This window comes from Triticum urartu, chromosome 7 (assembly GCF_003073215.2).
Source record: "Triticum urartu cultivar G1812 chromosome 7, Tu2.1, whole genome shotgun sequence".
NCBI classification, from domain to species: Eukaryota; Viridiplantae; Streptophyta; class Magnoliopsida; order Poales; family Poaceae; genus Triticum; species Triticum urartu.
Window position 1 is genome coordinate 670,711,345 of NC_053028.1, and position 25,034 is coordinate 670,736,378.

Here is a 25,034-nt window from a genome sequence, read left to right on the forward strand (position 1 = left end):
TTTACCCAAAAAATGTGAGCTATATGTCATTCAAAGAAATTTGTTTGATGTATTTGTAATGACATGTAACCCATGTTCTGTTAAACCAAATTATATGTCGCAATTTCACAGGAAAAACAAAGTGGCCTCGTATGCAGAAACGAAAGGTCAATTGGATAAGCATCATTGATCCCACAATTTCACAAGAAAAACAAAGTGGCATTGTATGCAAAAACGAAAGGTCAATTGGATAAGCATCATCGTTCCCACAATTTCACAAGAAAAACAAAGTGGCCATGTAAGCAGAAACGAAAAGCCAATTGGATAAGCATCGTCTATCCCCTAATTTCACTGGGAAAACAAAGTGGCCTTGTATGCAGAACGAAAGGCCAATGGACAAACATCTTCGATCCCGTAATTTCCCGAGAAAAATAAAGAGGCCTTGTAAGCATAAAGAAAAGTCAATTGGATAAGCGTCCTCAAGAAGGCTGTATGTGCGGTTTTGGGTGCTCCTCCGCCCAGAGCTGTGTGCATAGCACTCCAGAGTCCAGATCTGAGCGCTGAAAAAAAGGATCCGACGGCCAGAACGCTCCGTATCGCATCGCCAGATCCGAAGCTCTGACAGGCAGCGCCACAGGCCCGCCCGAGCGCAATGGCAAAAAAGCCAGCCAGCGCCAGTGCGCCCACCCGCTTCCCACTCGTACACCTCTATAAATTGCGCACCGCTCCCCTCCCTCCCCCACAATCCTCCATTCCGACCAGAGCAAAGCTCAGAGCAACGCTACCCCGCCCCGCCCAGCAGAGTTCCATCCCAAAACCGCGGCAAGAACGCCGTCCGGCAGCAGGTGCGATGAGCTTCTCGTCGGCGTGCAAGCAGCAGGTGCTGGGCGCGGGCGGCGAGGAGGCGAGGGAGGAGGAGGGGGCGATGGAGCTCATCCCCGGCCTGCCGGAGGAGGTGGCCGAGAAGTGCCTCCTCCACCTCCCCTTCCTCTACCACCGCCTGTTCCGCACCGTCTCCTCCAACTGGAACCGGTTCCTCACCGACGCGCCGGGGGCCGCCGCCAAGACCAAGGGCTCGGCCCCGCCGGCGGCGACGGTCTCGCTCTCGCTGCCGTTCCTCTTCGCCTTCGCCTTCGACCCCGTCTCGCGCCGCCTCCAGTGCCAGGCGCTCGACCCCTTCTCCCGCCGCTGGCTGCTGCTGCCCCCGGTCCCCTGCGGCGCCGCGGCCGGCTCGTTCGCCGTCGTGGGCCTCCCCGCGCGCGGCGAGATCTACGTGATCGGCGGCGTGGAGGAGGGCGGCGACAAGGCCGTGAGCAGCGTGGCCGTCTACAGCGCGGCGACCAACGGGTGGGGGCAGGTGGGCGGCATGAGGACGGCGAGGGGCTACATGGCGGCCGGCGAGGTGGGCGGGCGCGTGGTGGTGGCCGGCGAGGACGGCGAGGCGGAGGTGTTCGACCCAGAGGCCGGTCGCTGGTCGCCCGCGGCTCCCCGTGGCGGCGCGGCCGTGGCGAGGTACGACGCGGCGGCGGCGGGCGGCAAGCTGTACGTGACGGAGGGGTGGGCGTGGCCGTTCGAGCGCGCGCCGCGGGGCGCGGTGTACGACGCGGCGGCGGACGCGTGGTCCGAGATGGCGCGCGGGATGCGGGAGGGGTGGACGGGCTCCTGCGCCGTGTCGGGCGGCCGGATGTACATCGTGGCCGAGTACGGCGAGTGGCGGCTGAAGCGGTACGACGAGCCGCGGGACGAGTGGCGGATGGTGGCCGGCGGCGGGGTGCCGCAGGAGGTGCGGCGGCCGCACGTCGTGGCGGGCCAGCTGGAGGAGGTCGGCGGCGGCCGGCGCAGGATCTACGTGGTCGGCGCGGGCCTCGACGTCGCCGTCGGCACCGTCGTGTCCGCCGCCAACCACGGCGCCGGCACGGAGGAGGAGCGGGTGGAGTGGGAGGTCGTCAAGGGCCCCGAGGAGTTCGTCGGGCTGGCGCCGTGCAACGTGCAGGTCCTCTACGCCTGAGCCGCCAACCAAGCTCGTCGGCGCCAGGCACCGGCGGGGGAAAGGGAAAGGAGACCCGACCCTGGGCCCGCACGTCAGCCACCAGCGCCTCCGTCATCGCCGAGCCAGTAGCTCACTGCTGACGCCGCAGCGGTCGGGCAGCTACTGTTACTAGTACTCTGCTAGCCAGCCGAGCGCACGGGCGGGCGGCGAGGCCTGCCATGCGGGGCCCGCGCGTCAGCCACCGGTGCGGGAGCCTGCTGAGCAGAGCAGAGCAGAGCAGGGGAGGAAGCTTGCGTGCGTGCGTGCGTGCGTGTAAAGGGCAAAATGATTACACCTGCAGCAATGGCTCGTAGCAGTCCACCAGGCTTTATTTCCCGCTTTATCAGAGCATTTTTCCCCTTGCGTTGCGTTTCGTACTTGGAGCGACGGCGTGGAGTGAGCTCGACGTCAACGGCATAGTATGTCCGGACGACGGGCAAAGCGAGAAAGAAGAAAGAATGCCCCAGATTATCACTCCCAGGGCGCTCTCGGAATACATATTCCCCGCCGTCCCGTCGCCCGTCGGCCCGGGTTGTCATATTTAGCAGGCGCGCATGATGGCCGACCGACGGTCGATCGATCAAGAGCCGCGGGTGGGCGGTGGCTTGCTAAGCAAAGCACGGAAACGAGTCGACGGTGGACCATTGTTGGTGGTGCTGGTGCGGGAAAAGCAGGGGATGGGACGGGGATTGGGGGCGGATCTGCGATCTGGACGGGGCTGGCGGAGCGGCCTCGACGGTCTCGCTCTCGACCCAACACCACGGGGTGGGACGGATTGGTATCTCCTCTTTTCCTCCTGGCCCGATAGACGCGAGTGGCTTCTTTTTCCTTCCAATTCTAATGGGGGGAGTGGGCGCTAATCATGGCGCGACGGCGACGTCTGTGGCCCGGACCGCGCCTAGTGGAAGGGCGCGGGATGGGGGACGCATAATGGCGGCGTCGCGTGGGTGGTGGTGGTAGCCCGCTAGGGTCCGTCCTAGCTCCGCTCCTAGGGTCCTAGCCCGGTGGTACTACTGCACAAATGGACTTTGATTCCACTCCTCTTGTAAAAGTTTTAGGCCTCTTTGGTTCATAGGATAGAAAAATTATAAGAAGTGAGATGACATGCATATAGAGAAAGAGATGTCATTTGATGCATAGAATAGAAATTTTTTCATTGAGTCTTAGCTAATGTTTTTTTCTTCTAAAATGTGAAGGATTGCTTCATATCCTACGTAGGAATAGAATCCATTCCTACAAACCAAATGGCTTCAATTTTTTTCCCTTTGCAAATCCTATCCTATAAAATTCCTATAAAATTCCTACAAACCAAAGGAGGCCTTAGAGCGTTTTATTTCCTACACTAATTTTCCGCGTGGACCTTGTTTGAAGCGCTGGATTGGAGTCGATATGGTGTCTTTATTCATGCTTCGTCTTCTTCGAGCCAATCTTCCGGACTTCGATCCTCCTTGAGTCCATTCATCAAGATGCAGACGACAACACTTCAGCGTACATTTCTATCATCTCTTAGAAACAGTGCATAATAGGGCTATTCATCGTGCGTGTGCGACTGCGAGAATATGATGCCAGTTGCTTCGGGTCGATTCAAGGGTCCAATGACGACGATGGCGATTCTGGCGTGCTAGTCCTTACGCGCATGAAAACTTCCCATTTGTCGTCAATTAAGTCAACCCGGCTTCCGTGGGCAAGAGGCGATAGCGGCGCCTCAGCGGCTTGCTCTGGCGGCGGCAGTGGCCATTCAGTGCTGCAGATTCCTCAATGTAACTTGCAACATTATGTTTAGAATGCTTTTTTTTACTTCTTATGACCATTTGTAATAATAATAATAATAGTAATAATAATAATATTTAAGCATTAGTTTTTTCACACATTTTTTGAGGTGTTGCAGAAAATGGGCATGTAATAATAATATATTTGATGCACTTGCTCCATCTTGAGCATAAGATTTCTGATACATTTTTCCTGAAATTTTATCCATCTTGCAGACAGAAATGCATGGCAAATTTGTATTCATTAGCTGATACTTATTATGCCCTTTTCATATCACCATATGGCAAGTCGGAATTTGTGTGCACCTTATAAACATGGAAACATAGTATATCTGTAAAATGTTTCCAATGGTCACATATAAAATTCAGAACTTCCTAGTTTTTTTTCAAAACATGGCACATTTGCCATGGTATATTTAGGTTTTCACCCATGGAAATTTTTCCAGGATCTTGGATAGGATTATATATTGCCGTGGATAATTGCAAAAAAAATCGCTAAGAATGTTCATAACATGGCAAATTCATATATGGTCACATGGCAAATTCAAAACATTTTGCTTTCAAAACATGGCAAACTGTATAAATCTTCGGGAATGTCTACATGCCATACCTATGGATTTTTAAACTTGCCATAGGGCAAATGTATATATTCTTGACAATTTTCTGAACTTGTTATTTCTTCCACAGAAAATTAAAGAGAAAATGTTCTCACAAAAAGCATGGCCAATTTTTAAGGTGACATGACAATGTTTTTGCAAAATCACATGGCCAAAATTAAGAAACCCTTTTTTTAGAGTAAAATCACATGGAATTTTTTTATACACTGGCAAATTCTTTTTCTTACTTTTATGAGTGGAAATTTATGTTTGTAGCTTGGAAATTTATTCTTTGTAACATGGCAACAATAATTTGTATTACTTCTCACATGGGCAAATTCGTAGCATTTTTTTCTAATTATGGCGAATTTATATAATTTTCATATGATGTGCACATTGTATATCCTTTCAAGTACTATACAATGTTTGCCATGTTATTATAGATAACGTGGCAATTTTCTTAGCTTGTTACTGGTCCATGGCAAAATAAAGAGAAAATTTTCTCACAAAATACATGGCAATTTTTTTAAATCAAATAGAAAAATTTAGAAATCCATTTTCAGAATAGATTCACATGGCAAATTTAATTTTTTTTGTACCATGAAAAATTCCTTTTTCTTACTTCTATCGTGGAAATTTTATTTTTGTACCATGGAAAATTTATTTGTACGTACCACACCATTTTTCATTTTTGAGCTTACCATGTCAATTTCTTTTTTAGTAAATTATTTTTGAACCATGGCAATTTTATTGTGCACAACATTATTATTTTTGAACAAACTACGGCAGAAAAGAAATTGAAGTACCACGGTAAATTATTTGAGCATGCCTTGGAAATTTATCTTAACATACCGTAGCAAACTTTTCTGTTTTTACGATGGCATACTTGGCAGTTTTTATGCTACATAACATGGCAACTTTGTTTGGGTTTTAAGATGGATTTCCTTTTTAAATTACATGAATCTTGAAAATGGCCAAAAATTTTGTAGAATTTTTATCATGAGCATGAAACTCATGCCTTTTTAAGATGGCAACATTTGGGATATTTTTGTTTCCCATACCATACAGCCTATGGGGAAATAAAAGAATTTTCAGTACTCCCTCTTGTAAACTAATATAAGAGCTTTTATATTAGTTTACAGAGATCTAAACGCTCTTATATTAGTTTACAGAGGAAGCATTTTTTTTTGTTAGAAAATTTTCAGTAGTTTGCTAACAGGAAGTACTTTTGGGCCATAAACTTTTGGGTGAAACATATCTGAAAGGAAAACCACTTACCGCTCCCGTAGGGTAGCAGTAGCAAACACACTGATGGAGAATGGACTGTCCAAATATACGTACACCCTTTGTTTTTTGGAGCTACTGGAGTACCGTCATGCTCCACCGAATACGTATAATCTTATGGTAAGGAAGCGATCGGGAGGAATGATTGATGAGCAGTAAAGAATGGGGGCAGTTCGTGCGCGCATGGCAGGACACAGCTGGTGGTGAGCTCAGGTGTGTCAGTGCGCGCGTGTGCCTGCCTGCCTGTGCACGGCGATCCCACAGCCCACGCCCGAACAAAGTCTACTTAATCCTCCTCCTTAATTAGAATTTATATATAGTACTGTACTTCTTCTAGTACGTACCAGCCAATGGATCCAAGAGTTTTCAACTGATTTAGGAGTAGTTTATTTATGTCTGCACAGCGCCAAAGAGAAAGCTCAGACCTGCATGGAAAGACAGCTTCGAGCGCGGCAGATGCAGGCCCCGAGCTTGCTCTGAGTTGTTCTCAGCTCCAACAAGTTGCGGTGTAAACGTGAGCTGCCGTGCGCATGGCCAGCAGCGTGCGCACGGGGCCGGCCGGCCGGCGGGCCGGTGGCCTGACGCCGATGGGGTTGTGCCAGTTGATCGATCGCAGTGGCAGGCAAGGCGCCACTTGCGCCAGTTGATGGCCTGGCCAGGCCGTCTCCTCCGGGGCAACTCAATCATGCGGCGGCACTTGAAACTGGATGGCCGGTGGCAGAGCAGAGCGCGCCGCGGGGCGCAGCAATCGTCACGCCGCCGTGCGCGCGGAGGTTGGATTCCTCCGCTGACTCTTCCTGGCGGCCTCGCACTCGACGCCGCTGCTTCCCCTGCTGGCCTGCTCGTGAAAGCTCGCGTGGCCGTTGGATCGAGTGATCTGAGGACGCAAACGCACGCTCACACGTCAGAGGAAAAAAAAGAGGTGCCTCGTGTTTCTGCAACGTTTATATTGCTATTGATGATGTTTTGATGTTTTGTCACCGTGTCAAAAAATGGCGACGGCGACGCCCTCCGTGTCCTACGGCGTCATCGTGCCAAATCGACCATCACCACATTCTCAATTGGCGCATACTATCTACTCCTTCCGTTTCAAAATAGATGACTCAGCTTTATACTAACTTTAGTACAAAGTTGGGTCATCTATTTTAGAACGGAGGGAGTATAAGTAGAGTTCTGTCTTGCCGCAACTTTGTGTTATCCTCACATTGATGTTGTTTCATCCATTTATGGGTGGAGAACATGTCATTGTCTCGGTTGTGATACCAGAGGCCCCGAGAAAAATCGGAGGAGATCACTTAGATTAGGATGGGCTTTCCGTAATAGTTATTGTGCTAACTCAATCATCACTAAACCCAAGCACACGCACACATGTGAGAGGAAATAAGTGCCTTGCTTTTCTCACGACGTTGCCAAATATGGTGAAACTCCGAGTTCCATGATGTCATTGTGCTAAGTTAATCGTCATTGCACTTCCAATTGGTGCTCACTTTTTATAGGCAGTTTTGTGTCGCCGCAACTTTATTTTTAGTCTCATAATTCTATCCTTTTATCCCCGTTATAGGTGGAGAACCAGTCATTGTCTCGGATGTGACACCGACGACTCTAAGGAAACGGAGCAGAGATCACTCACATTAGGATGGGCTTTCCATAATAGTTATTGAGCTAACTCGATCAACACTAAACCCAAGCACACGCTCACACGTCAAAGGGAAAAAAAGTGCATTGTGTTTCTGGTTACCTTGCCAAATATGGTGAAACTCGGCGGCGATGCCCTCCGAGTTTTGCGAGGTCAACTTTCACTCGAGCTTATTTAAGCGGTCCATCTTTCTGTTATTTTATTCTATTTTAATACTTTTGTTGTTTCATCCATGTATGGGTGGCACCTATCTATCCATCATAACCGAAAAAAGATTCTTAGCAAGTAACCATATGTAGTTGCATCTTTTCTGATCTTATCGTATTGGTAATACCAGATCTAACGTTTTTTACGTCAAAATGATATCTGAAACGAATAACTATGGTTAATGATTAAAACTCACTCCATTTTTGTTCCAATGGAGGTGGGTCATCATTAAGTAATAAAATAGGATGATAAATATAATCTAACGGCCCCACATAAGATTATATTGGGGCTAGGTACCATTTATTTACTCGTTTGGTCCAATCTACTCAAACGGGCCATATAAGACCAGCGGGCATTTAATGGGGTGCTCGGTGTGGCTGCATGGGTGGGGATATGTGTCGCTTTCTGCAAGAGAATCCATCCCCTCGACTCAAGGCCGCCACAAATGGGCTACCCCAACTCAGCGTTCATCCTTTTTCATTAGTTATTTATTTTTGAAATACTTATATATTTTTGAAAATAATATAGATACATATATTCCAAAAAAAACTACATGTACTTCATTTTTTAAATATTTACCATGATTTTTTTAAAATGTTAGCACGATGTAAAATTTGTGTTAGTGTAAAAGTTTTGATATCATTCACAAAATGTTTTGTGTCATTTAAAAAATGTTAACGTGTTTCTAAATTTATGTATTTTTTATAAAAATCTTATGCATTGTAAAAAATGCTCGTGTATTTCAGAAAAATGTTTTTGGCCAATTCAAAAAATTAGGTTCCATTTTCAAAATGTTCATGCGCTTCAAAAACATGTTATTGACTTAAAATATATTTATACAATATAAAAATTGTTCGCGTACTTAAAAACATATTTGCATCATTCATAAAAATGTTTTAACTTGTATTTTAAAGAAATTATTAATACATATTAAAAATGTGCATAAATATGTATTTGAAAATGTTAATCGTGTATTAAAAAAATGCTAAACATCTATTAAAATGTTTCATATGTGTACCAAAAAATGTAAAATGTGTATGAAAGAAACATCAAAACCTATTTGAAATTTTTAGATTTTGTACAAAAAATGTTACTAATATATCTGAAAAATGTTAAACGTTTATGAAAAAATATTCCTGCTCTATATGAAAAATGTATAATTGGTATAAAAAATGAAAAAAATCGAAGAAAATAGGTGAAAAAGGAAAAACGAAACAAGGAAACCCGAAGAAAGATACAAAGATAATCAAATAAAAAAGAAAGGAAATCAAATAAAACTGAAGAAAACAGTGATACCCCCCATTAAGAAACCGCTGAGAAAAAAACACGTGTCCGGAGCTGCACTATTGGGCCGACCCAGTTACCTCCACGCTGAAGGCGAGCTTGAGCTCTGCCTCGCGGTAGGCGATACATAGCTCTGGCGTAATTGGACTGGATGAACCTTCTAAACTTGTGAAGTTAGAAAAAGAATGTTCCAGCATTATAGTGATGTTGCTGACAAAGTTGGAAATGAAACAAGTACAAAAAGAACATGCGCCAAAGCTACAATAACCGCGAGATGGTTATTTCAATCCAGTTTAATAACACGAATCAAGCTTGTCTAAATTCTTGAACAAACACCAAACCATCCGCATACGACATATCCCCCTCGGTTCAGACATAGCTTCCAGACTAAGAGTTGAAGCCTTGCAGGTTCGAACTTGAAGAGTCTGGTATTGAAGAGATCTGGCAAAAAAATGAAATAGATCACTACATATTTGAAGAATTGCCAATCTACATGGTGCCATTTGTCTGGTTAAAATCGCATCCATATCGATGGACATGTTGTTAACACCCGGCCATCCCCATTTCGTTTTGAACTACTAAATAAACATTACAACCATACCATATATAATGGCGATTTGACGGTCGAGAGAGAAGTTTTGGAAAACCTTTTCTTTACGACTTCGTTGTGAATGCATCTTATAATCCCAGCCATTGAGTACTCTTGGTACACCCACATTATTTGGTCTGTTTGACGGTTCTTCAAAATGGTGCAATAAACTCAGAACAGTGATGTTTACATTTATGTATTGCACCATGTTATTTCAAAGCCAAACCAGATATATATGTAGCTTCAGAAGAAAAAGACAAAACAAAAATTGCCCCCGAAGAAAAAGAAGAAGAAGAAGAAGAAGGAGACGAAATCGACATTGATGGTCCTTATCAATGGGCCGAATTCACAGCCCAGTTTAATTGAACTAGCCGGTGCCATTGATAGCTCTATTTGTATATATTTGTGTTAAAGAGCTGTGGTTGAAATTTGGATTTGGATTCCCATGACATGATGTATATTCCATCCGTCTCATAATGTAAGACTTTTTTGACACTCCATCTCATAATGGAAGATATTTTTTGACTCTAGTTTTTTGACACTAGTGTACGTCTTACGTTATGGGACGAAGGGAGTAGCACATGTTTAATCTTTTTTTATTGAATTTCTTCATCGTTAGTACTAGTACAAGATTTTGGGAATTTGGAGGAGTGCCTGTGACAAGGGGCCTCCAGCTTTGCTTTTACTGAAATGTTGTGCAAACAGTCTGCAGATAAGCGAGGGAGCAAAGCTGTCACTCGCTAGGCGGAACACGCGCCTCCCATCGTCCGCCGAACAACAAGCGTTCCAGATTCCGATCGTCAAACCAATCACGCACGCAGCCCACACCGCGCTCCCTGCTGCCCACAGCTACGCCATGGCATTGGCGACGCCGCTCCGCCACCTCCTCGCCGCGCAGCCCGAGCCCGCCGCCGGAGCGGCGCCGTCCTTGGCCCTGACGCAGCCAGGACGCGCCTTCCCACCCCACCGTGGCGTCCGCTTCCGCGCCAGGCACGCGGCGGCGCCCTTATCGTCGCCACCTGCCAGGGCCGCCGGGGTCGCGGCGAGGGCGGCGGGCGGGGGGCGGCCGACGGTGCTGGTGACGGAGAAGCTGGGGGCGGCGGGGCTGGAGCTGCTGCGGGCGTTCGCCAACGTGGACTGCGCGTACGAGCTGACGGCGGAGGAGCTGCGCGCCAAGGTGTCGCTGGTGGACGCGCTGGTGGTGCGCAGCGCCACGCGGGTGACCCGGGAGGTCTTCGAGGCGGCGCGCGGGCGGCTGCGCGTCGTGGGCCGCGCCGGCGTCGGCATCGACAACGTCGACCTCCAGGCCGCCACGGAGGCCGGCTGCCTCGTCGTCAACGCGCCCACCGCCAACACCGTCGCCGCCGCCGAGCACGCCGTCGCGCTGCTCGCCGCCATGGCCCGCAATGTCGCCCAGGCCGACGCCTCCCTCAAGACCGGTACGTGCGCGCGTGCGCCCCCTCCGTTTTCTCTTCCCACCACACGCTGCGTAGGTAGATGGATAAGGTCTGGTGGATACCCACGGCCACGGGAGCAATTCGGTCGACCGAAGTATGATGTGATGATGTGTTCTGAACGACGCACACTGTTGAGTGTTCGACTTACTTTTTTCTGGAGTTACTTAATGTATCACATCTGCATTTTAGTATCTGATTTTAAAATTTCAGCATTGATATATGTTGGAAAAAAAAAAAACTAGCTATAAGTCTGTTGCTGTTGCTCTATAGAATATATGATTGCTCTGCAACTTAGTACTAGTAGCTGTTAAGACTTTTAAGACTTTTAGTATGGAAATGTGTTCTCTTCCAGTTAATTTTCCACAGTGAATCTACTAGAACAGTTATCTCCATTTTACATTTTACCAATATTTTGATCCTGTTTGGTGATCCACCTAATAATTTTACACTGTAGCTTCGTTCGGTGGAATTTTACCAATATTACTGTAGCTTCGTTCTATTTTATATTTTTTATCGTTGCTAGCTTGAATCAGTAAACTGAAACTTTACACTATGCGCGTCATACTGAATTAGTACACTGAAACTGAACACAGAACTACATAAATTTGAGTCATTGTGTGCAAGAACAGAGTAATTGTTTGGTTCAGACTTCAGAACATTTATCAACATGGCAAGTTCGAATGATGAAATGCTTAAGTAGCAGTGGAAATATTCATCGTGCTGCGCTGCACCTCGTGCTAATCTAGTGTCACGATTTGCTTTGTGCATATTCAGGCAAATGGCAGCGTAGCAAATATGTCGGCGTTTCCTTGGTTGGAAAGACAATAGCTATTATGGGCTTCGGGAAGGTTGGTTCAGAGGTTGCTCGACGCGCGAAAGGACTTGGAATGGATGTCATTGCTCATGACCCATATGCCCCCGTCGATAGAGCCCGAGCTATCGGTGTAGATCTCGTATCGTTCGATGACGCCATCTCCACTGCAGACTTCATATCACTGCATATGCCTCTAACACCATCAACAACAAAAATTTTCAACGACGAGACTTTTGCAAAAATGACGAAAGGAGTAAGGCTTATCAATGTTGCGAGGGGTGGAGTGGTTGATGAAGAAGCATTGCTGAGAGCACTTGATAATGGGACTGTTGCACAGGTAGTCTTTTTTTGTCATGTCCATTGATCCAGATGTAGATAGTGCATATTGCTGTCAAACAGTTGTCATGACTCATCTAGTTATGCCATTATCTTGGGTATTGTGTATTATTTAGCATAGACAGTACACATTTCTTTTCTTTTCTTGTTTCAAAATGTTTCCATTGGCCTTTTTCTCATTGCTTCGCAATGTCTGTCAGGCAGCACTCGACGTGTTCTTTGAAGAGCCACCGCCGAAAGACAGCAAGTTAGTACACCATGAAAATGTCACAGTGACACCGCACCTTGGAGCTAGCACAACAGAAGCACAGGTTTGCTGTTTGTTTTGCAACAATCTCTGTACTGCATCTTACGAGCTTATCCTCTTAACTTTGCCCGTGTTTGTCGACAGGAAGGCGTTGCCCTTGAAATCGCAGAGGCTGTTATCGGTGCACTGAAAGGTGAACTGGCTGCCACTGCTGTCAATGCCCCAATGGTCTCTGCTGAGGTACTCCCATTGCCAAGGACTATGCTTTTGTACTTACAGCATAATGCACACTCTGCTTCAGTTTGAACAGTTCATCTGTTCCGACAGATTTTAGCCGAGTTATCCCCATATGTCATCCTTGCTGAGAAGCTGGGACGTCTTGCCGTGCAACTCGTGGCTGGTGGCAGTGGGATCAAGGCAGTCAAGGTCGTCTACTCATCGGCTAGAGACCCGGATGACTTGGACACAGGAATTCTCCGCGCCATGGTCACGAAAGGCATCGTCGAACCCATTTCAAGTGCATTTGTCAACATTGTCAATGCTGACTACGTCGCCAAGCAACGAGGGCTCCGCATAATCGAGGAGCAGATTCTCCTCGACGGCTCCCCTGAGGTCCCTATAAACTCCATGCAGGTCCAGCTTGCCAATGTGGAGTCCAAGTTCGCCGGCGCGCTGTCCGACGACGGTGACATCAGGGTGGAGGGGAAGGTTAAGGATGGCACGCCGCATCTCACGCTCGTCGGCCCTTTCAGCGTCGACGTCAGCCTTGAGGGCAACTTGTTGCTGTGCCGGCAGGTCGACCAGCCGGGCATCATCGGCAAGGTGGGATCGATTCTCGGGACGATGAACCTGAATGTCAACTTTATGAGCGTTGGCAGGATTGCTCCAGGGAAGCAGGCCATCATGGCCATTGGGATTGATGAGGAGCCTGATAAGGAAGCTCTCAAGTTGATCGGGGAGACGCCCTCGGTACAGGAGTTTGTCTTTCTAAAGCTTTAGAGAATGTATAGGTTGATTGATTTCTATATAACATCTCCTGCTTTACTAGTATGGGTGGTTTTTGCAAGCTTATTTAGTTTCTGTGTAGAATTATAATTTTCAGCCCACCTGGAGAAGCTGCTGGTAGATACATCTTACGAACAAATGCGCGGAATGTGAGGCCTGTTCTTGGGCCTGGTGTCCTACTTTTTGAATCGATGATCCTACTGTTGCTGCTAGCTCGTATGATCTCTGTTTTGCTATGCCTTCAGAACTTTTTGGATAGACATATCATCCACAAAAGTAATTTATGGCTTCAAATTTCTCTGGATGCTGAACCGAAGACCACGGTTCTGAAACAAATTGCTTGATCTGATAATCAACTGTAAGTAGGCTCAGTTTCATCCTATTTAGCCAGCATGTTTCGCATTTGTGGTGTAGTTAAATGAGACATCACTGCATTCGTGTTTCAGCGTTCTCGCTGATAACATTCTCCCAATCACGACGACATCGTTAATAACCAATCACGACGACATCGTTAATAACAAAAAGGGAAAATTGTAACAATTAGTAGAGGTGAAGAGTGTTGTCAGTCTATTCAAAGTTGGATCTCCTCAGAACCTGAAACACATTCTGCTCTTGGGAGTGTCTAATAGCAGTGAATGATTTTGGGTTTGCGACTGGTCACATTCACCCTAACTCTCCCCTATCTAGCCTTATTTTCCTAGTGTCTGTTGGGGGAGCCCTAGTTAGCTCTCTCTCTCTCTCAGCTGGACGGAGGTAGAAGAAAGAGAAGAACACAATGAAGATTTTCCGGCGACGAACGCCCGGCTGCACGTACAACCTTTTATTACCAGTGCTCAGACTTTTCTCAGCAAGTATATGTTCGCGTCCGCGGCTTTGTAGTCCTACAGCTACGCAGCGCCTACGTCTCCTGTGCATACACGCACGTAGCGGAGCGAGCGATCCGCCCGGCCAGCGCGCACGAACGCGCACAGCGCTGCCTACTACGAGCACATACACATACAACTGCTACAAGTAGACACACTACACACGCACGCACACCGCTGTGACCCAACCCGCTGACCCGACCTAGCGCACCGACGCCGGTCGCACCCCCTTGAACACGACCGACGAAAAAAATTAAGGTGTGGCGAACTATCAGCTTAAAAAAATTGATGCAAAAATATAAAAGTCAATTCACACTGCACAGAAGCTCTCAATTGCGTCTAGAAGGCGCATGCAACGGCAGTGCCCAATCCTTCTTCTGGCTTGGTTGGCACGGCTCATGTACTCTTGTATATAAATCAAGGAAACCCCCCCCCCCCCCCCCAAAATGCAAGTTGCACGCATCAACAAAATTATCTCCATTCTGTTTTGCCGCCAAGTTACAAGAGTTCCAAGGGCGAGTCGTTAAGAGAATCGATCCGATTATTGTGCAGCGGAAGGGAGCTGGTTCACGTACATCTACACGGTGAGATGAGCATGTGCTAGGCAGCACGTCAATCAAGCTGCCGCCTGCTTGTGTGCTTCCATCTAGCTTTGCTTGGGTGAATCGATCTAGTGTGATCTAAAACCAACAAGCAGTATATGCTTAGGTATTCTCACACAAAGGAAAAGTGTATGCTTACGTATAAAAAAAAATTGGTGCCGAATCAAGGTGTGGCGGCCGGCACACCTTGCCCACTAGGCTCCTCCGCCTGCTCCGTCACGACTTTCTCCCCCCATCAGGGACAACTAACTCTAATTCTTTGCGGAAAACGTTTGTTTTCATCCGGATGAAAACAAACAAACGTAAGCCGCGCGCTGTGCTGGACACGTGTCTTGTGGGCCCATCCACCGCTCCCCAGCCGGCCTTATCTCTTCGAACCCAATCTTCTCCACACGTTCTCCTGCATTGCTTTTCCCCTTTCCCCCATCTCTGTGTCGTCACACGCGAGAAAGGAGATAGGCTCCCATGGCGGACGCCGGCAACCCCGCCCAGGTGCGGCGAACCAGGAGGCGGCTGGCGACGCCCCCCCCCCCCACGCGCATCTCCGCCACGCGCCACCGCCGCGGTGCCTGCAACCCCAAGGGGGCGACGCAACACACAGGGGCAGGCAGCCGCTCATTGACGACCCATCGGTGCTGCGACGCAGCAACTCGTCCATGGCCGTAGTGTTGCGGCGCAACGTCGGGGCGGTGCGGCTGGTTGCTGCAAGTCGCCGGCGGCAGAGCTGCAATGGAGCGCTCTCCGGGTCGTCGAAGCTCCGTCGGGGCTGCAATGAAGCGCCGCCGGAGCTGCAACGAAGCATGCCAGAGCTGCAATGAAGCGCCCCGGAGCTGAAGTGAAGCACCAAGGAGATCGTTGAAGCTTCATCGGAGCTGCAATGGAGCTCGGCCGGAGTTGCAATGGAGCTTCGCCGGAGCCTTTGTGCTGCATTCGAGCTCGCCGGAGTTGCAATGGAGCTCCGCCGGAGCGTTGGTGCTGCATTGGAGCTCCGTCGGGTTGCAATGGAGCTCACCGGAAGCTGTCGATGCTTGGTTGGAGCTCCGCGGGGGCTGCGCTGAAGCTGTCACGCTCACTGCTGCCTGTTTTGATCCAACGGCCCCTTGCACGCTTATCGGACGGTTGTACATGTCGTTCCATCGCTGTCTCCACTCGCATCAAGCGTGATGCGGCCGGACACGAAGAAGAAAGGAAAGAAAATTATGGTTTTGGTGAAGAAAGTTGACTGTCCACGAATTAGAAACCAAGACGGATCCGTGAGGGGACGAAGGCTAAACCTGAACGGACTCTATGCCAGGTAAGTAAACGTACGTAAAACCCTAAACCCTCTTGTTTCTTACCCCAAATTATCATCGTCCGAGTTTGCTGTGGCGATCGACCCTTCTCTCGAATCCTCAACGGGACCTCGAATACCACATCGAGAGCAGAGATGGAAGGGAAGAGGGAGCTGGCGGCGGCCGCAACGGTCTTCTCAGCAGTGCTCGACGACGACGATCTCCTGGGCGAGATCCTCGCTCGCGTCGCCTTCCCCACAAGCTTCGTCCGTGCCGCGATCGTTTGCAAGCGCTGGCTCCGCCTCGCCTCCGCGCCCGCCTTCCTCCGTCGCTTCGGTGACCTCCACCCGCCCAGCCTTCTCAACTTCTACGTCGTCACCAGGGCCCATGCATCCGCTGAGAAGCAATCCCCGCAGTTCGTGCCGGTGCCTCAGCCGCCTGAGCTCGCCGCCGCCCCCGCCGCGCTAGCTTCAATTTGGATTCCTTGCGCGGCGACTGGTTGCGCAACGAGTGGTTCGACCTAGACTGCCGGAACGGCCTCGTCCACGTCTTCCATGGGCACGGGCACCCCGAAGTAATGGTGCGCAGCCCCTCAGTAGTGCAGAACCGGGCAATAGCACCAGTTCGTAAGGGGCTTTAGTGCCGGTTTGGTAACTGGCACTAAATTGTAGGCACTAAAGGCCCCTCCCCTTTAGTACCGGTTCAGCACGAACCGGTGCTAAAGGGCAAACACGTGGCACGAGCCAGCTCCGTGGGCGCGTAGGACATTAGTACCGGTTGGTAACACCAACCGGTACTAAATGTTTTGGTGTGTTTTGGTTTTATTTTTTATTTTTACTTTAATTTTGTGTTTTCAATTTAATTTAGTGATTATTTTACATTATAATGAGTTGTTAAATCATTAGGTGATTAGTTTGACTGGATGCGTGTGGATCCTAGCTAAGTCATCAAGTATATGTCATATCCATATTATATATACTTGATCACCTACTTAAGTGATCGAGGTAATATGGATATGGCATATACTTGATCACTTAGCTAGAATCCATCCAGTTGAAACTAATATGCAATTTCTTTCATAAATGATATAATAACTCATCATCATCATCATCATATTAATTAATATAAAAACTCTTGCATCATATATATATCATCACCAACGGTTTTCATAGCAAAGATATCATCGAGTTCAACATGGTAATGATATTATAAGCGTTCATAACACCACAAAAGCAAATCACTCTTTGAGATTAAGTTCAGGACGAAGAACACGGACATGAGAGGACAAGTACTAAGAGCATGAACTAGCTAATTAATCACTACTGCTGCTCTCTCTCAAGTAAAATAGCATAGAACATGTATAGCTTTGTCGATTCATCATATTGGAGCATGCAGATGAACATGTCTCCTAATCGTGGGTTGCGCTTCTGATTGCTGCCCCCTAATACTTCTCTGTGATCATTCACAATTTTGCTCCAGTCTTTTACTATTAAGCATTCCTCGCTATTAGAAATCCTGAATGCACTAAAGTGCATTGTAGGATATCTTGGCCGTAAGCTAACAATATTCATGGTACCTTTAGTCTCGATCCAATCAGGTACAACATTCATCGGGATTCCCTGTTGAAGAACATCGTATAGTAACATACTTAGCAATGAAGTTTAGCTTAAAAAAATAATGTATGCAAAAGATGCACTGAGGAGAAATAGTAGAAATCTTACCATCTTTCTTAAATATATGTGACCGTAGTTCAGTACGAACACTATTGGTCGCACGTTTTGAGTACTAACATTTCTAAGTGCAGGAAAGAAATTTGTCTTGACATCATCAAGATCCTCAAGCCATGAAACATAATGACTTGTCTCCTCGCAGTTTAGTTCAGCCCCGGGACAGTGGACGGTCCTGTCTACCAAGCGCCGGACATGTTTGCTTGATTGGAAGTAAGCTGTCAATATAAATTGAGATCTATTAATTATTCAACTTGTTCAAATAATCTCATATCGAAGACATAAATATGATTGAGAAACTCACATAATGGTAGAACTGGATGCGTCTGCACATCGACCCAGATGTCTCTATTACCTTCAATATCATCTTCCAGACGAATATCAAAGGTGATAACCATATCAGGCTCAAATGCATAAGCCTTACATAGTGTTTGCCAAGTTTTGCATTCAAAATAGGTGTATGTGTCTGCATTGTATAATTTGATGTTGAAGGTATAACCATGCTCGGTCTTCAAGTAAACTCTTTTTACCTCCATAGTTTCATTAGGACTGAAACCTATCTTATCCAAGAAAAAAATTCTTGCATGGCAGGGGATACGCTAGTAGAATAGTGAAAAATTAAAATTAAAAGGTGAAGCAAATGAAGCATAAGTCATGCTTAATTATGAAAAAAGACTTGTCGTTGTGACTTACTGTATCCACTTCGAAGTTCTCATCCAGCTTGATGCTGAAGCGTCTATCATCAACTAGAAAATTTCCGCCGCACAGGCCGCGCTGGTCTTCGCAGTATTGGCACATAATGAAATCGTGTTCGTCGTCAGACGACATTCCTATGTTCATAGGTGAAACATTAAACACTTATTAGTTCTATTAATTCAACTAATTCTGTTAATTCAACTAGTTCAACCAAGCACTTACGAAGAATATACCTAATTAATTGAACTAATTCAACTAACTAGTTCAACTAATTAATTCAACTAAACTAGTTTTATTAATTTTCTTACTAAAAATAAGGTAGCTAGTTCTATATAATAAAATGTTAATTAGATAATGAAATTTCATATAACTAAATTAAATATATATCTAACATATAATTTATATCTAATATCTAACATATATGTTCATATATAGGTGAAACATTAAACACTTACTAGTTCTATTAATTCAACTAGTTCAAATCTCATATATATACCTAATTAATATCTAGCTATACTAATTCAACTAGTTCAACTTGTTCTAATTCATGTGAAATATATTTGACATTAATATTTAACATATTTTCCATATAATTCATCTAACATTAACATTCTAACATTATTATCTACGTAATTTATCTAACATTAATCTAAACAACAGAAAATAGAAAATAAGTAAAAACAATGTGTGTGTATGTGTGTGTGTGTCTCTCTCTCTCTGTGTGTGGTGTGTGTGTGTGTGTGTACGACCGGGGGGCGGCGGCGTACGGGCGGCAGCGGGCGACGACGGGGGGATGGGCGCGGCGGGCGAGAGGCGGCGGCGACGTATGGGCGCGGCGGGGGCGACGGGCCGGGCGGTGACGGCAACGACGGGTGGCGGGGGCGACGGCGGTGACGGCGACGACGGGTGGCGTGGGCGACGGCGGTGACGGCGACGACGGGCGGCGAGGGCGGCGCGCGATGGGGCGACGGGTGCGGCGAATAAGTTTGGATCGAGAAGAACTACTGGTGGTCGATGAAACTGATTTTTTCGTAGGTTCCATATATATAGGAGAGGTCTTTAGTGCCGGTTGGAGCCACCAACCGGTACTAAAGGCCAATTTTCGCCAGGCCAAGGGGCGGGAAACGGCCCTTTTAGTACCGGTTCGTGCCTCGAACCGGTACTAAAGACCCTCCTTTAGTACTGGTTGGAGCCACCAACCGGTACTAAAAGTTGTGCGCTGCCACCGGCGGTGCACAATGTTTAGTCCCACCTCGCCGAGCGAAGGGCAGCCGCACTGGTTTATAAACCCAGCCGCGGCTGCTCCTTCGAGCTTCTCTATATAGCAGGCTTCTGGGCCTAATTAACTAGGGCGCGCTGCCTTGTGAGCCTGCTGGCCCTTCTAGGCCTGCATTTGCACACCCTAGGTCTGGCAGACACACTGGGCAGCGCGCCAACAATTTTTTATATAGTTTTTTCTTTTCTGCATTATTTATTTTCTTCTATTTATTTTTGAGTAGTTTTTTATATTGTTTTTTTCTTTTCTGCATTATTTATTTTCTTCTATTTATTTTTGAGTAATTTTTTGTATAGTTTTTTTATTTTCTGCATTATTTCTTTTCTTCTAGAAATTGAATGCTGCATACTGAACACAAAAGAAGTCCGGAGTTCAAATAAGTTTAAAAAACATTGAAGTGGCCGTGTAACAGATGAGTTCTCGTTCGAAACCCTAATACTCCGAAAGAGTTTGTCCAGTTTGTACACGAAGTGCGTCCAGTTTTTGCCGTGACCCTCTCTACTCTTTCGCACATGCTATGCGGGAGAAATGATGATACCATGCCAAGTTTCAACATTTTCAGAATTCATTTTGTAGTGATTTTCAATTTCACGGTCATTTAGCTCTCTAAACAATTAGGTAAATGATCGAAAAATAACAAATGATGTCAGAACATGTTGGAAATTGATGATGTCGCTTTGAATGCTGGATACTGAACACAAAAGAAGTCTGAAGTTTAAATAAGTTTAAAAAACATTGAAGTGGCGGTGTAACAAATGAGTTCTCGTCTAAAACCCTGATACTCCGAAAGAGTTTGTCCAGTTTGTACACGAAGTGCGTCCAGTTTTTGCCGTGACCCTCTCTACTCTTTCGCGCATGCTATGCGGGTGATATGATGATACCATGCCAAGTTTCAACATTTTCAGGATTCATTTTGTAGTGATTTTTCAATTTCACGGTCATTTAGCTCTCTAAACAATTAGGTAAATGACCGAAAAACAACAAATGATGTCAGAACATGTTGGAAATTGATGATGTCGCTTTGAATGCTGCATACTGAACACAAAAGAAGTCCGGAGTTCAAATAAGTTTAAAAAACATTGAAGTGGCCGTGTAACAGATGAGTTCTCGTCCGAAACCCTGATACTCCGAAAGAGTTTGTCCAGTTTGAACACGAAGTGCATCCAGTTTTTGCCGTGACCCTCTCTACTCTTTCGCACATGCTATGCGGGAGAAATGATGATACAATGCCAAGTTTCAACATTTCCAGGATTCATTTTGTAGTGATTTTCAATTTCACGGTCATTTAGCTCTCTAAACAATTAGGTAAATAATCGAAAAACAACAAATGATGTTAGAACATGTTGGAAATTGATGACGTCACTTTGAATGCTGCATACTGAACACAAAAGAAATCCGAAATTCAAATAAGTTGTTAAAAATAAAAAAGAGGTGTAATGCTGGCTAATTTGCTTCAAGCCATTCGGAATAGTGTAGACTGCACTGCACATAGCTCAGTGCAATCTATGCTATTCCGCAAGGCTTGAAGCTAATCAACATGCAGGTGAGCATTGCAACTCTTCGTCATTATCTGTGCACTCACGGCTTATAAACCGCTCATACTGCCTTTCTCTTGGCGAGGTGGGACTAAAAATCAGCTTACAAAGAAACTCTAGTACCGATTCATGGCATGAACCGGTACTAAAGGTCTTCGTGAGGGCCCCAGCCTGACCATAGCCTGACATAGCCTCATTAGTACCGGTTCGTGGCATGAACCGGTACTAAAGGTTGCCCACGAACCGATACTAATGATGCCGCCCGCCTAGCCGTTAGAACCGGCACTAATGGTCACATTAGTGCCGGCTCAAATTCAAATCGGCACTAATTTGCTTCACATTTGACCTTTTTTCTACTAATGCCTTGTGCCCTGCAACATATACGACCGTCCTCCCACCAGTTCCCAGCACCAGCATCCATGACGGCTTCACATACTTCTACCATGATATCCTCGCCAATGACGGTGGCCAGTCCTACTTCTGTTTGGCAGTAGGGTCTAAAGAGCAGCAGCCAGTTTGGGATGTCTATGTGTTGCAGGGCGATACCTGGGCCATCTACTCCTCGGTTGTACCTGAAATCCAAGAAATTGCGCTGGCATTGAATAGTTTGATTTCTCATGACAAGATGTATAATCTGGCCCTTGTGAGCGGCACTTTCATGCTAGTCTTGCTGGATCTCCCGTCGTCATGTTTGTCGCTGGTTAGCCTCCCGGAAGAGGTGGAGTATAAGAGCACCGGCATGTCGCTTGCAAATGATGATTCTGGAGTCCATCTGATCCATGTAAAAGGATCCCATCTTCGCATCTGGCTTTACGACATGACGGATAAGAAAGGCCTCGCCGACTGGTTACTTGTAGATACCATTTGCTTGCGTGAGATATGTGTCCATCAAATGATATCAACTAGAATGTTTGACAATGTGGGTGATCCTTCTCTTATGGTACATGAAGTTGGGGTCGATTCAGGGTTTCTTTTCTTGGAGGTGGATGATGTCCTCTACCTGTTTGATATCAAACGTAAGGAGTTAAAGAAGGTTTATGAGGTCACACAAGAGGATAGATACTTGTATGGAGTCACACCCTTTATGATGGTTTGGCCTCCTAAATTCCCTGTGATGAAGGAAGGGTGTGATCCAAAAGAATGACCCTCTGCAAGGTTTTGTCTCTTGTTGGTCCGTCTGGTGCTATGTTTTTCTAGCTAGTTCCCATTGTGCTAATATTTGATCTCATTTACGATGTTTACCATGTACATACGCACTTATTTCTGATATTTTTATATCAGCACATTTATATGGATGTGTATTACACATGTGCAAATTTGGATACTGAAATAAGTAACCATATGAGGTACACAAAAAAAAGACAAAATCATTATTCTGGAAAGATGAACAATGTATGCATTATTCACTATTTGGAAATCACCATTTTGTCATTTTTGTATAGCTCACATGTTTACTTATTTCATCACCAAACTTCACACATGTGTAATATACATCCATATGATCACGTAGTATTAGTTTTGGATGTTTACCATGTACATGCACTTATTTCTTGTGAACTTGTACCAAACTACATACTTGTCGACTGCTTGATTTAATAATATAGTTGCATGCACCATTTTGATGCAGAGACATAGGGTAATCCTCCTTTTCCAAAAAGACCCCCACTTATTTCTGACTTTTTAGAAATCAGCACACCATGACAATCTGCTAGTGGTTTTGTGGCATGTCCTTGCCGTTTAGTAGGATAATTAATTTCCATTCTTTTTGTACGTTGCAGTCTTGCAAATTTATATTTTAAGAGAAGCCTATATATAGAGACTTGGCTGCCACCGAGTAACTCGAGCTTTAGATTATTCATTATTCCATACTGAAACATAAGTTTTTATCCTCCTTGAATTTTAGGGTGGTTATTTTTTTTTGAAACGGGCTAATCCCCTTTCCATTATAGAAATAACGGAAATACAAGTTTGTTCTAGCTTAAACGAAAAGGGGAAAGGGAAAAAGTGAGTTCAAGCATTTCAGGGAAACCCGCTGTAGACGCTCGCAATCGAAACGTCCACTACTAGGCAAAAGCCCTGGAACACTATCAGCACGCAACCACAAACCAGTAAGTTCACGGCATATGAAGATCAACCTGGCCTACGCAGAGGCCTAAAATCCGCTACCAAAACAAAGTATCATCCACCAAAAGAAGATCGCCGAAACAGGAGGGGAGATAAACTTTTTTTTGCCGCAGATCAGCGTTGTCAACCAAGTCTTTGTTCCTTTTCTTCAAGCGCTCTCGGTGTGTGCTGTGGCGCATAGACCCATCATCTTCTTAGCAGTATTCTTCAGCATCAGCGCACCATGCTCCAGCTCCTCCCGTTCCACGCCTTTCAAGAGTCCTGCCCAATAGGTTAAGTGCACACAAGTTGTGAAAACAATCTCAAAAGGAGATGATAGTTTCTTATGCTCAAAGGTAGCATGATTTCTGTAGTTTCAAATTGCCCAACATATAACAGCCAGCCCCATGGTGAAGTAGCGTTCCTCATGAGGTAGGAATGCATAGCGCTAGGGCTGCGAGAAAAGCTCGAGGCTCGTGAGCCGCTCGAGATCGACTCGTTTTTTGACTCGACTCGAGATCGACTCGAAAAGAAACGAGCTGAGTTTGAACACTTTATGTAGCTCGACCAAGAAACGAGCCGATCTTGAACTAATGTTGGCTCGCTCGATTTTAGCTCGATAGCTCGACAAAATATTATTATGTTAAATGATCATGCCTTATATTAAATGGAAATACGATAATTTATTACCATCTGTGTTGTCCATAATTTTTCTCCATTTTATTTATCAACGAACATGGAAACTTAACTAAGTGCAGAGAAGATTTAAGCCTAATTATGGCACGTGGTCGACTATATGTTAAATAACCTATATTTTTGGCAAAGGTTCCCAGCATATTCACCTTAATTTTTTAGTTTTTCATCCATAGATTCATATTTTTTACCATTTCATTTAGCTCGAAACTAGCTCGAGATCGACTCGAGATCGTTACAATCTGAGCACGAGTCATGTTCCACAGCTCGATCATGAGCTTCACTCGAGCTCGCTCGAGTTTTTATATGAGTTGAGCTGAGCCAACTCCAACTCGCTCGAGCTCGACTCGTTTTCAGCCCTACATAGCAACAGGAATAGAATTGACAAAGGTTATTGGGGCAAAGATCAGTGCCCAGCACCGCTCCAACTGTGTGCCAAGTAATTCTGGCCACCGGGCATAAGAAGAACAAATGTAAGTAAGTTTCCCTACAAACACAAAAGGAACGACGGGGATCACCCGCCCAGTTTCTACATTTCATAACATCTCTGGTTAGCACAGCGTCTTGAAACAACTACCAGAGAAAGATCTGAATTTTAACGGGAAGTTTAGCCTTCCAAATCCATCTGTAATCGCACCCAGCGATGTTTCTCTCAAGATAGGAATTCATAGATTTTGTTGTATATCTATCTTTAGGGCCAAATACCCATTTGATCTTGTTAGGTTCAGTGGAAGGAGCGAGGTCTTTAATAATATCCTCGACCTCCGATAGTTGCCGAGTCAAATCATGGGCCAGTCTTCGCCTGAAGAGATCCCTGCCCCCCTACTATTGAATTGGACAATCGTGTTGCCAGGATGGTTGGCAATACCGAAAAGCTCGGGATACGTCTCACATAGCGCCGGGGGGGGGGGGGGGGGGGGGGCGTGTGCCAAAGGAATCTTACCAGATCCTGGCAACATCTCCAGAGTTGACAATTACCTTCCTCCCAGCCATATAAACTTCTTTGACTGAGGAAAGCTTCCACATGGGAGAGTCA

The 25,034-nt window shown here is 46.1% G+C and overlaps 2 protein-coding genes across 2 annotated transcripts; both read left to right on the forward strand.

Annotated features, from left to right (window-relative positions):
- Positions 1-704: 704 nt before the first annotated feature.
- Positions 705-2,351, forward strand: LOC125520192 (F-box protein AFR-like). Its single transcript, XM_048685033.1, has one exon. It carries the CDS (start codon positions 830-832, stop codon positions 1,985-1,987), a length of 1,158 nt encoding a protein of 385 aa, XP_048540990.1. The 5' UTR covers positions 705-829; the 3' UTR covers positions 1,988-2,351.
- Positions 2,352-9,967: 7,616 nt separating this feature from the next.
- Positions 9,968-13,444, forward strand: LOC125520462 (D-3-phosphoglycerate dehydrogenase 3, chloroplastic-like). The gene is made up of 5 exons (XM_048685386.1): positions 9,968-10,812; positions 11,605-11,981; positions 12,181-12,291; positions 12,372-12,467; positions 12,555-13,444. The coding sequence occupies exons 1-5, from the start codon at positions 10,230-10,232 to the stop codon at positions 13,224-13,226; spliced, it is 1,839 nt and encodes a 612-aa protein (XP_048541343.1). The 5' UTR covers positions 9,968-10,229; the 3' UTR covers positions 13,227-13,444.
- Positions 13,445-25,034: the final 11,590 nt, after the last annotated feature.

What these genes read in the sequence shown, in the direction of transcription:
- LOC125520462 (XM_048685386.1), top strand. Translation starts at nt 10,230, where the DNA reads ATGGCATTGGCGACGCCGCTCCGCCACCTCCTCGCCGCGCAGCCCGAG. An exon ending in ATAATGGGACTGTTGCACAG is followed by an intron (nt 11,982 to 12,180) that starts GTAGTCTTTTTT and finishes AATGTCTGTCAG; the next exon opens with GCAGCACTCGACGTGTTCTT. An exon ending in CCCCAATGGTCTCTGCTGAG is followed by an intron (nt 12,468 to 12,554) that starts GTACTCCCATTG and finishes CTGTTCCGACAG; the next exon opens with ATTTTAGCCGAGTTATCCCC.
- LOC125520192 (XM_048685033.1), top strand. Translation starts at nt 830, where the DNA reads ATGAGCTTCTCGTCGGCGTGCAAGCAGCAGGTGCTGGGCGCGGGCGGC.